We start from the raw sequence: 12815 nt of genomic DNA on the forward strand, positions 1-12815 counted from the left end.
AGGTAGAAAATAAAAATAGTGTATTTGTATGTGGTCTCACCTGTGTCTTGATTTTGATTTAGTGTTAAGAGCGGTGCTTGTTAGTGTCGAGGTTGTTTGGAAAGTATATTACAAGTGTAAAATGGCACGTTATTTTTCACAAACCGGTAGAAACGGAACGTCGGGCTTGCTGAAATTTCTGTGAGGGAAGGCTTATTTCTATTTGTTGCACTGAGTGACAGGAAAATTTGTCCTTTAGACATGGTTATATCCTAAAGCATATCTTTTTGCACCGCTTTTCCCTCTTTGTATTTAAACGACGTATTATTGACACAACACAAGTAGCTTTGATATACTTTATCCCGATTGTATCGCTATTAAAACTGAGTAAATCTAGGACTATCTGCAAAATTCAAAGGAAACGAGTGGCTGATTTGTAGGGAGGTATCTTAAGATTGTAGTCTAAATGCGTTAGATGCTAACTTGTAGTGGATTTTCCATATATATAAAGTACAAACGTAAATCGTTGCCCCTTTCCTAATGACAGTGTACTTCAATCTGTGCTAGTTTTCGACCAAGCTAGTTTGCTTATGCTTGTAGCTACAAAATTAATGTAGAAGCCCGAGCTACTCTAGTAGCTAGAAAGCTACAACACTTTTTGGGTCACTGAAATGTTGCCGCTTAAACCCTGCAATCATTCCACTGCTTGCTGGGCAGGTAACTGACTTGTGACATGACATCGAAATGTACCAATACATGAAAGCTTAAACCCATAATCAACTGCACCTACAGCACAGGTCACCGCTGGGCGCACATACGTCTCCTCAAAAACAACCAGGCTCCACGTGACGCCGCCGTTTGACCTAAGGACCTTACACTTTTATGGGACCTTCGTGGGGTCCTTCCGGTCGCATTTTGATGATATCACAGTAAGTCACATTTACACAATTGTACAACATGGCTGCGTTGGTTGGGCTTCGTGCATGCCTCTCCTCCGGTAAGCTATTTTTGTCAGAAACGTGTCCCTTATACGTTATTAGAGAAGCAATGTACCATGCCAAATAGATTGTGGACACAATAATGATTGGTTGTAGTGCAAATAATTGGACGAACAGCAAGAGGCTTTACAGGTATGCAGCCAGCTAGCTAATATTTCCTCCTAGTTACCGGTATGCTATCTTGCTAGCTAGCTAGAGATGCTCAAAGCCAAGGTCATGTTACGTACTGTGTTAAGCAGCTAACCGCAGGTACTATAAGATATTTGCCAGCTGACAGTTGTTTTTTATAAATGGTGTCTAGTGTATGAGGGTGCGCTAAATATCAAGTGTTAGCTAACATTAGGTAGCCCAGGTTACTTGGTTTACTTGTTAGCTAGCTAGCTAGCTAACGGTCCAGAGCTCTCAGAGCTCAGCTAGCTGCCTAGCTGTAACGATTACTGCGCGGTCAGTCATCAAGTTCTCGTCTGTTTTTCTTGTAATGCCAGTTCAGAGGCTTTATTCGTGTCTAACTAGACATGCAAAAGTGTAGGTAGTTAGTCCGCGCCATGGCTAAGAACAGTTTAGTTAGCATTAAACAGCTTTCGTTAAAACCAGTAATCTTGTCATAAATAACTCTTTTTCTGTTGTTATATGAAGAATATGGATTTTTAATGAGCTCTCATTAAGATGTAACATTTTGTCACGAAATACAGGTGACGTTCTGAAGGTATCGTCGTACCATTGCTGTTTATTTTGTTGAAGTGTTTATCCAGGGAGTCTTTAGCAAAAGCCAGGGGGCATCAACCGAACTGCCAAGTGCCGTTGAATCCATAACGACTTTTCTCCAATTAACTCCTTTGTCCCTCTTCAGCTCTGCAGCTCTCCACATCAGGGCTGTTGCACAGTTCCTTAAGAGTGGTGAGTGTCAATCTCTCGCAGTATTTAATTGCTGCCAGAGACTAGCCACAGTTAAATATCTTTCATATTGAGTACACTGGGAAAATGCCTGCATTAATGGGTTTTTTTCTGTCTTGCTCAGTGCTATGTGCCCCTTAGCAGGAGAGGCTTTGCAGCAGAGGCCAAGAAGGTGTTTGCGCGAGACAAGCCTCATGTGAACATCGGCACTATTGGTCATGTCGACCACGGCAAGACCACACTTACTGCTGCCATCACCAAAGGTAACTAACACGATCCTTCCCTGAGCACATGAGGCTCTCACTGTCGTTCTCCTTATGCGTCCTGACACTCACTCTGTTTTGTTTGTGTGTGTGTGTGTGTGTGTGTGTGCGTGCACGTGCATTCTGTATTAATGCACTTCCTTAGTGCTGGCAGAAGCAGGAGGCGCCCGCTTTAAGAAGTACGAGGACATTGACAACGCCCCTGAGGAGAAGGCCAGAGGGATCACTATCAACGCCTCCCATGTAGAATATGCAACAGCCAACAGACACTACTCCCACACTGACTGCCCTGGGCATGCCGACTATGTGAAGGTACTGGTCACGTTTCACAGGGCGGCTCCCTTCCCTTTAGGCCTGCAATAACTGCCATCACATGGCTACATGTGTATGGGTGATTTAATCAAGTTTAATTGAGAAATGTTTCACATTGTGTTTACGTGTATAACGTCCGTCACAGCATATTCAATGAAGCAGTGTTTGCTACCAAAAGTGAGTAGTTGGAGTAGTCTCCAACACTTTTGTCATGCGTTTAATGCATGGATCAATTTGGACTTTGCTTGTGTAAATACGGATTGATGACCAAATGGCTACAGTCAGCATAGGCTATAAGTGACAGGGAAGCTGCACCTCGTTGCAGTGGCACCAAGAGCCACACCTCCTGCATGTGTTCATGGCACAAAAACCCGCCCAAGATGCACCGATGAGTTGCCTTTCACAAATCCTCCTACCATCCTGGTGGTAAAAACACCAAAGAGCAGAGGCTCAGTGTACACTCTGTCACACTCACACTCACAGTGCAATGACTGACCCTCCCACCTGTCTGTTTCTCACCCCGGCAGAACATGATTACTGGCACAGCCCAGCTGGACGGCTGCATCCTGGTGGTGGCTGCCACAGACGGACAGATGCCGCAGACGCGGGAGCACCTGCTCCTGGCGCGGCAGATTGGCGTGGAGCACGTGGTGGTGTTCATCAACAAGGCGGACGCCGTGGAGGACCGGGAGATGCTGGAGCTGGTGGAGCTGGAGATCCGGGAGCTGCTGACCGAGTTCGGCTACGACGGGGAGAACACGCCCGTCATCACCGGCTCTGCGCTCTGCGCCCTGGAGGTAGGAGGGGAAGGGGGGGCACTGGGAAAGGGGGGGGGGGTGTCAATCATGAGTGGAAAGAAAGAGGAGGAGGTGTGAGGAGAGCGAGAGGAAGGAGGGATGAAGAAAGCCTTGGGACTGGAGAGAGGCTGGGATGGTGGAAGGGAAGGATACCCATTACCATCATAAAATAATTTCAAATTTAGATGCACATGTGTTCTGTAGTGCATACATCACGCTGAGGTGTATGTAATAGGATATGGCAGGCCCTTATGTTCTGCTTTTGTGCAGATGTCAGAGTTTGAAGGTGAGTTACGTTTTCGTAGTGGTAATGATTTGCAGTCAGATAAACATTGTTATTAAATGTATAGTCTTGTCAGGGATGTGGAGAGAAAGAGACTGAGAGGGATGCCAGATACAGTGTGAACAAGAGACCTTCTGTAAAGCTGGGGGCAAGGAAACATTCTGACCTCTTTCCTAAGCCTACTTATTGCCTGTTGCTGAAGGTCCAAGGAACCATACTGGTTTAAGCTTATTCAGTGGGGTGGTTAGTTCATTAATTTTATTACAATTGACGCAGAAGGAAAAGCAGACACGTCCCCAGCCTTCAGGATAGACCCCAGGAGCCCCTGCCCCATGATAATGCTGAATGACCTCCACAGACTCTGTCTCCTGACTTCTGCCTGTCTTTACTGTTTTAGAACAAGAACCCTGAGCTGGGAGTGAATTCCGTGCTGAAGCTCCTGGAGGTGGTGGACAACTACGTACCTCTGCCCAAGAGAGAGTTGGACAAGCCTTTCCTTCTGCCCATTGAGGCTATCTACTCCATCCCTGGTATGTACATAACTGCGCTGGACTGGAGGAGTCTGTTTTGTTATCTGCAATGCTCAGTCTGTACTGTGGGGGCGCTGCTGCATCTCACTTTAATTAACCCCCTTATCTCTCTGTGTGGCAGGCAGGGGGACGGTGGTGACAGGGACACTGGAGAGAGGAGTGATCAAAAAGGGTGACGAGTGCGAGTTTGTGGGGCACAATCGCTCCTTCAAGTCTGTGGTCACAGGTTAGTTTGAATCACCCTCCGTCTCTGTGTGCTCCGTGGTGTCCCGTCAGCCTTTGTATGTGCGGCGTCAGTGTCAGCGGTCATGCCCTGCGGTGCTCTTATTCCGTCTCTGTGAACTCTCTGTGCGTCTCAGGTGTTGAAATGTTCCACCAGTCCCTGGAGCGGGCAGAGGCTGGGGACAACCTGGGGGCTCTGGTGAGGGGGCTGAAGAGAGAGGATGTGAGGAGGGGGATGGTCATGAGCAAGCCTGGCTCCATCCAGCCACACCAGAAAGTACAGGCACAGGTCTGCCCTTAAGACTCTTTTGTTAGTCTCACATATGCTTTAAAGCCCAGTCAGATAGTTTTGTATGTACTGTATTAACCCTCGTAGAGTGTTAATTAATGTGTCCAGCTAAAATTACAGGAACCCTCTCTTTCACAGTGAGTGTTAATGTATTGTCATGTCCAGTCAGCTAGTTTTGCATATATCATAAACACCATTCATGTCTCTTAGGTGTACGTGCTCAGTAAAGAGGAAGGGGGCCGCCACAAACCCTTTGTCAGCAACTTCATGCCAGTGATGTTTTCTTTGACCTGGGACATGGCCTGCAAAGTCACCCTGCCTGCTGATAAGGTATCTGCCACTTTTACTCCTCCCTGGTGTGTGATTACACACCTTGAGATCTGCGTGCCCGTATGCTTCCTGTGACTTCTATCGAGCATAGTCTCCGTTTTACCTCATTCCTCCCCTTTCTTTCTCCCTCTCACTCAGGAAATGGTGATGCCCGGTGAAGACACGTCTCTCATCCTCACCCTCCGGCAGCCCATGGTCCTAGAGAAGGGTCAGAGGTTCACCCTGAGAGATGGGAATAAGACCATTGGCACCGGCCTGGTCACTGACACAATGGCCATAAGTGCAGAAGACGAGACCAACTGGGGCTGAGGCGAAAGAGGAGTGGGGGTGGGATCAGGGGTGGGGGGTGGTGTGTGGTTGGAGGAATGGCTAAAAGCAGGTGGAAGAAAAGTAGGATGTGTGTGACTTCCAGTGTCTGACTGCTTACACATAAGCTTTACAGCCAAAAACACAGTGACAGACTGGCAGATTGATATAATGTATAGCTCACTGGAGAGGGAATGCGTGATTAATTGCGTTCTTTTGGATCTACTCTGGACATTGTATGCTGTATGACAGATGGACACCAATGAAATGCAAGTCTTTCTGTGAAAAGGCTGAACCGCTATTTGTTGCTTGTATAATAAAATGTATTTGCCCCAGGTCACCTCGGAAATTCATTAGTAGTTGAGTGTTGGTTGGTGATGACAAGGGGAAGCACGTCACCACTCTATACAACCGTTATATTTGCAGTTTAGTTATTAATCTGGCACTGTCCCGCAGAGCTTACATATTCATATGCTGTTTGTTATGGGAGGAGTACAGTGAACACATTCTGTGGCTGTTTTAATTATCATGGAATGTTATGTACTATTGAACAACTTTTTGACCTTTAATTAATCGATGAATAACTAAGCCGTTGGTTAAGGCCAGTTCATTTGTATAATCAATTTGACGTCTAAAGTAGCTGAAACAGGTACTATGTTTTGGTTTTAAGGCCCTTAATGGTAATTTTCTTACAATGCCCCACTTAATAGATGAATATAATCTATTGTGATACAGTACATTGCTGTACAGTGTAGATTTGTGTTATGAAATCAATTGTCTAATGTAAGCCATTGATAGATCTCCAATTTATACATTTTTCTGAGGAATTATTTTATTTATGAATCCAAAAAAGTAAACATAAAAAAGTAAGTTAAAATGAAACCAAAGTACATGTCATTGCATGAGCGTGATCTGTCCCGTTGTCTTTTTACACTTGGGTTGCTTCAGTCTTTCGCTCTCACTCAGGACTGTTCTAGTCTGCATAGTCTTCGCATTCTTCTCCTCCTTCCAGTTTCTCAGCTGGCTTCGTTTGCAGTCCTCTGTGTGCCATACCAGTCTGTCCTCCCTCTCTGCCTCTCACTCTGTCCATCTCTCCGGTATTTAGGTGTCAGGTTGTGTGATGCTTGCCATCTTCTCATAGGAATCTTAAAGACAAATGCATGTGTTTAATCCTTGGAAGTGAAAGCTTTTTTTCTACTTTTTTTTGTCAGACTGCATTCTGCGCGATGTTGATACAGCTTATTTGCTCTGGCCGTGGGGCTGTGGAGTCTTGAAATTGCTGGAAACTGACAATTCCTGAAAAACTAAGATGATAAAATTATTGCAGCTTGATTACCATTACATATTACAAACAGAAACAATTTAAATGGTCCGTCTGGATTATACAATTCAGGGTATTCAAATGAACACAGAAAGAGGCCAAGTGGAACATCCATCCATTCAGACAAGGAAAATGAGTTGTAGTGCCTCTGCCTACTTATGTTGTGTAAAAGCAAGTTACCTATGAAATAGTTATCCACTGAAGCTTTTAGCATTTCAGGGCACTCATACGTGTTTTCATTTGTCAGAGTAATCCGTATTTAAACTGCAGAGGTGAGCTGAACTGAAGAGGTGAGCACATACTTAGATGCCTAGAAACACCTCCGCTTAGATGAGAGTGTAGGCTGTGGCTGACTCACAAGATGAGAGGTATCTTGAAATTATTGCCGTCTTGTTTTTTTATATAAACTTTCTTCAGCGTTGTTCTTTTTTTGCATTAATAAAGGTAACATTGAAAGGACCCCTTCTTGAGGACTCAACGACGGACTTTATTTTGTAGTACTCTTCCCAAAGCCCTCCCTGTGTCTCACCCTCCTCCTCTTCCTCTTGAGATGCATGTGGACTGTGAGGCCTGTTGGGGTCACTATGGCAACGCGGCTGTGCATATAGCGAGCTCTCCATATTCTCATACGACTCACCATCTGTGACAGAGGGATGTAAAAATAGTATTCAGACTGTGAAATAGACTCTACAGCACATTGTTACTGTAACGAGATATGCACCAGTGTCTGTTAGATTCTGACGAGGGCACAGATTATTGCAGTGGTTCTCTCCTTCTCCTCTCTCTCCATTACCACCATCAGGGTCTATGTAATCTGGAAAAAAAGATGGAGAGCAAGAGCGAGTGGTTTAGTTTGCACCCCTTCCCAAATACATGTGAACTACAGAACAGCACAGTTCACCAGCACTTCACACTTAATGAGCCAGCAATGTGCACTGAGGTTCTCTCTTCCCTTTCCCACCTTCCTCATCTGCGTCCATGCATCTCTGTGTCTGTCTGCGAGGCTGAGCATACAGCGAGCTCTCCATGTTCTCATAGGACTCCCCATCTGAGAGAGAGAGAGAGAGAGAGAGAGAGTAAGGCCTTAATACCACCTGTGCATGCCAAGCAACAACCCAATTGCATGGCGCGTTTAATGCACACGCCACCATGGCAAATAACATACCGGTATCAGTGAGATTCTGAGGTGGATAAAGGCAGTAATTCTGTCTTTCACCTCCTGCTCCTTCCTCAGTTTCACATCCCTCTGCATCAGGAAAGACGTAATCTGAAAAACAGAGGGTTAGCGCAGCATAAGCATTAGCGATCAGTTGACTGGACGCCGCCGCCTGTCCCGCGCTTGACTGGAAAAGAGAGGGCTGACACCGACCATCGCCATCCTCAGCAGGTATGTAGTAGCTGACTTCTTCCTGGTTGGAGTAGATTGCCGCTTCCACATTCTCGTAGGACTGCGTTTCCATTGACCGCCCTGCAGTTGAGCCACATGGGGTTACACGGTTTACTGAAGTAACTTTTGAACGGTATTTGCAGTCATTTCAGGCTGTATTTATGAAACCAGCAACAACTAGCCACAGAAGTCTGTTTTGAAAGTGCTGGCGATTTCCAAGCAGTTGTACCACTCTGTAATAAACTGATTGCAAATTAAGCAGCACAGTGAACATGGTATGAGTGTACATAGCATACCTTTCAGAACATCACTGTTCTTGATTGAACTGGTGGAGCTGAGTCCATTCAACCTGAGAAGACATTCATACATTACTGTCGTTATTAATATCATTTGTGAGTTAGAGAAGCAGTAAGCAGAGTAAAATAATTGTTGTAGAAGTACAACCGATAGTCAGGCATAAAAGTACAGTAGTCATTTTTCCTGTTGGGGAAGTGCTGGTAGGGACGTAATTAATGACGGTACCAGTCATAATACCTGGTGTTACAACAGTGATAATGAAAGCTGGTTTGTCATCTAAGTACCTGTGTTCTGATGGCTTTGTTGCATCCTTTTGCATCATTTTGTTACATCCTCTCCTTCCCAGGCCTCTCTCTGCAAAAAAGGTTTCAGTATGAATTTTTCAATCACTTTCCTTTGACTGAATCATTCTCGAACAATATGCTTATTTTATATCTTTTAACTGATATTTTCTCCCAGAACGATGTACATGTAAATTTAAGTAGTCAGTTAATCAAACAGTGTATGTTTTACCTATCCTCTCGTTGCGTTCATACAGTTTGTGATCCAGCTAATCTAAGATGCTGTCCATGTCGTTAATGACCTGAAATGTTCCTCTCAATTACCAAGAAACACAGTCTAGCTCTACAGAAAACATCTAACGCTCTCACAACGTTGCAGTCACAGTGGACTGACGGTGGCGGGTACCACATCACAGGAATCTTGAGATCCCTCCACCCCAGCACGCACCTGGTCTCTGCCCCCTGTGCTGTTTGAGGACCAGTGAGAAGAGACAGATCCCCAGCAGACACGCTGTGGCCGGAATGGTGTACAGAATCCAGTCCGGTCGAGAGCCTTCAGAGAGGGGGGTGAGGTCAGTACGGAGCGCCGTGTCCACGCAGAACACTTACAGAGCTCAGGGACTGCCACATACACAGTCTTACCATTTTGCTGCATGCCGGTGGTTCTAACAGGACCGTAGATCACTGTATTGTTGTCAGGAGGTAACGAAGCTATCAAGAGAAGAAAGAAATGAAAAGTACACAGATTGGTGTATTTCTCAAAACAGCTAAGAAGACACCCACTCACACAGATACACACATATATACAGTATATTATATATATATATATATATATATATATATATATATATATATATATATATATATGTGTGTGTGTGTGAGTGTGTGAGCGTGTGTATGCACATGCTACCACCCACAGTTTATTTATTGTTAAATCCTGAATATTTTTCTCAGCATCATAATTAGTGTTTGGGTCACCCATTTTGTCTTTTTTACGGAGTAAAAACTTTCTTTTCCAATATCCATATATTTACCATCTTGTCTATGTGTGTGTTTTTTTTGTTGCTATGCATCTGCACATCATACATAAACACATAAATCCCCAGAGAGCACCAAACGGCAAGGGGATGATAGGTGGGAGGTTGCCAATGAAACTGCATAGCAAAAATTAAGCAACGCCTTTCCACATTTTTTTCACTTACCTTTACTTTAATAAATAAAACTATGTACTGTTGTACAAAAGCGTAATAAAAGTAAATCCGTCTAGGAGTTGTATAAAATAACATTGGGGCTTTAGTAATTTCACCACTTTCCACTTCAAGATGTATTACTTTCATACTTGGTAGCAGAAGTAATTTCTGTAAAAAAAAATTTTGCTATATGGGGTATTATTGTGTAGTGTTAACTAATAGATAATAACTATTAACAAATTAGTTGGTATATAAAGTGTGCCTATCTGAACTCAGTAAATCTCCGTGTAGCATTCATAAGTATTCTACTCTATATCTATGCATGTCTACACTATACCACATGGTGGTTCTACATGCTAACATATTAATTGTAGGGATGTACCAATGCTTTGCCTGAATAACATCCTGCATTGGTACGGTAATCCACATATAATTGAATAAAAGAGAATGGCTGTCCTTACCTTCATGTGGAGTGTCCTGGGTGCTGCTGTGAGTGACAGACATATTTAAAAATGACTGACAAAAAGAGGGAGAGGAAGACTGAGAGGGCTGAAAGGGCTAGACACCAAAAGTCAAAGATGTGCCAAGAGATGAGAGAAAGACAAAATTTAGATTTAGTTTAGTAAAAGGCAACAGCAGGGACATGTGAAGAGCAAATGTACTGTGGAGAAACAGGAAGAGGGACCCAGGTGTGACTAAGTGTCTGACAGAGATAGCTCTTGAGAAGGGCAGAAAACAAAACAAAAACTTGAAAAGGAGAAGTGAGAGATCACTGAAGAGGAAAATGCATCTTATATCATTTCACACTCTTCTAACAATTATCACTTGCTTGTTCACAAGCCTACTATTAAGGGCGGTTTAAATGAGAAATACATCTGTTACCCCTATACCCCTATACTTTTTAACCTTTTATACTGATAGATCTGTGTGTGTGTGTGTGTGTGTGTGTGTGTGTGTGTGTGTGTGTGTGTGTGTGTGTGTGTGTGTGTGTGTGTGTGTGTGTGTGTGTGTGTGTGTGTGTGTGTGTGTGTGTGTGTGTGTGTGTGTGTGTGTGTGTGTGTGTGTGTGTGTGTGTGTGTGTGTGTGTGTGTGTATTATATACAGGGGAAGGCTCTTCCTTCACAGGCTGAATGAAATTTACTTCACCTCATCCTGAGTTCATCTGGTCTTGTGCCACTAAGTCACTAGCCTTCTTCTGCCATAAGCTGAAGATTCACAGGTCTGTTCAGACTGCATCTTGGCACCCCTCCCTATTTGTTACGAATCTTACCTTTAGAAATCAGTCTGCCGTGAGGGACTGTGGATGGAAGGGATGGCTCAAAAATAAAGGGAATGATTACTCCCCCCAAAATGAAAGGTGGCTGCTGAAAGAGAATATTCAATTATATATGTCTACTGGCAATATAATTTACTATTACTATTTTGTTTAATACTGTCATAAAATGCTACTATACTATAATGTTGCTTGTCATGTCAGTACAACTAATCCAAATTACAAATATGTCAATGTCTGACTGGATATATACCAGCCAGAGTATGTACACTAGGGTCCAAAATTATTGGGACACCTGGGCATTTTGTGGTTAAGTGTGGATGTGTCCATGTAGCTATTAGTTTTATCACTCAAACCTAATTTATGGTGTGGCGAAAACAGTTACATGTTTTGGCAACTATTAACATATTCAAAACATCTCTTTATGTGGTTGGCACACGATTGCCTGATGACTACCCTTATTTCCAACATTTTAATAATATGTATGACATTAATTCTGCCAAACAAACTGACAATTCCATGACATTAACTTAATTTTAAGAGGTACCTACATACTTATTGAGTGCAGACAAGTGAACAAAAATGACCATCACTTCAATTAGGCCTAATTGAACGTTGCCCTGCCCACTAATTGAACACTCATACTAAAGCCTATATAAACCTAACAAGGTTGAAACATGGTCACAGAAGATGAAGCTGAAATTGACATTGACATAAATATGACTTTCCCAATGTCTGATGGAATATGCAGCAAAAATATTGTGGGTTTTCAGAAAAAAAAGTGTGTCCCAATAATTTTGGACCCCAGTGTATGTATAAATAATGTAATAATATAGTAATGTATGTAAAAATGTTAAATCGGACATATCCTATATCAGAAATGCATCTATGCTAAACTACATATGTCATTGTACTGTCAATAATCATATGTGATACATCAACATATATGTCAACAAAGACAGCTGGTTGTGCGTACGCAGCTGTGAATTGGAATTTGTAAACGTGTCAATCCTGGGGTCATGTTAATTCTTATAAAGTCATCTGCTACATCCTTTTTTAATATCTATAAAGCAATAATTGAAGACTTTATTTTTTTCTGAAATACTGACTAAATAGCATTAAGATTAAACACCGGGAGACCCTTAGCTGTTGATAAGACGCAAAAAAGGAAAAGTAAAAGAATACTGTAAACTATTTCACTTCTAAAGGTATCCATAATGCAATACCAGTTTTAATCTTCCCTAACATACGTACTGAAGACTTTATGTATTGGCCTTTATTTTTACATTAATATTACCAACCACTCAGAACGCACCCTTTTCCTCCACCTCCTGCGAACAGAAGAGGAACGGTCATCAATGATATTGAGCGTCTGATCGAAATCAGTACTCAACATCCGCTTCGCGCTCAGAAAAGGATGCTATTCCTCCTCATCGTGGTTGGCGAGACCAAACACTTTCGAAACACATTTCTCAAGTTACAAACTATAGAAATGATCCCTGAAAGTATAGTCTTAACGTTCACTTTGACAGCACAGGGACTCCTCTAAAGTGACAACCGTTTTCATCCACGGTTTCTCTTCTTCTCGGTCGATGAGTGCGAAGCTCACCAAAGTGTGTCTAAACTCCGCGGTGTACCACACGAAATTAATGGGGACATTCGGGATACTTAAAAATCTGTACACGTTTAAATGTGCAATAAATATCAGCATGTTGGATTTTTAAATCAAACACCACGTTGAAACAGGGTTTTCCTTCACATTTGCCATTGTGTTTGTAGATGTCTTCAAAGCCAAACATTTTGGCCACACGCGTTCACCCCACATGGCTGAAATGACAAAGTTAACGCTTCCTTCCGCCTGAT

At 43.0% G+C, this 12815-nt stretch overlaps 2 protein-coding genes and 1 non-coding gene across 3 annotated transcripts; 1 reads left to right on the forward strand and 2 right to left on the reverse strand.

Annotated features, from left to right (window-relative positions):
• The first annotated feature begins 928 nt into the window (after nt 1–928).
• On the forward strand, nt 929–5593 carry tufm (Tu translation elongation factor, mitochondrial). Its single transcript, XM_036552543.1, has 10 exons — nt 929–976; nt 1828–1874; nt 1996–2134; nt 2280–2446; nt 2974–3243; nt 3924–4056; nt 4178–4282; nt 4416–4567; nt 4778–4897; nt 5036–5593. The coding sequence occupies exons 1-10, from the start codon at nt 937–939 to the stop codon at nt 5204–5206; spliced, it is 1344 nt and encodes a 447-aa protein (XP_036408436.1). The 5' UTR covers nt 929–936; the 3' UTR covers nt 5207–5593.
• A 381-nt stretch (nt 5594–5974) lies between these two features.
• On the reverse strand, nt 5975–7984 carry LOC118794590 (B-lymphocyte antigen CD19-like). The gene is made up of 6 exons (XM_036552848.1): nt 7894–7984; nt 7690–7791; nt 7486–7572; nt 7246–7338; nt 7054–7164; nt 5975–6348 (listed from the first exon to the last, which is right to left on the reverse strand). The coding sequence occupies exons 1-6, from the start codon at nt 7982–7984 to the stop codon at nt 6305–6307; spliced, it is 528 nt and encodes a 175-aa protein (XP_036408741.1). The 3' UTR covers nt 5975–6304.
• A 4267-nt stretch (nt 7985–12251) lies between these two features.
• Nucleotides 12252–12467, reverse strand: LOC118795224. The gene has a single exon (XR_005005791.1). It is a non-coding gene; the product is annotated as a small nucleolar RNA U3 (small nucleolar RNA).
• Nucleotides 12468–12815: the final 348 nt, after the last annotated feature.

Source organism: Megalops cyprinoides, chromosome 19 (genome assembly GCF_013368585.1).
Source record: "Megalops cyprinoides isolate fMegCyp1 chromosome 19, fMegCyp1.pri, whole genome shotgun sequence".
Classification (NCBI taxonomy): domain Eukaryota; kingdom Metazoa; phylum Chordata; class Actinopteri; order Elopiformes; family Megalopidae; genus Megalops; species Megalops cyprinoides.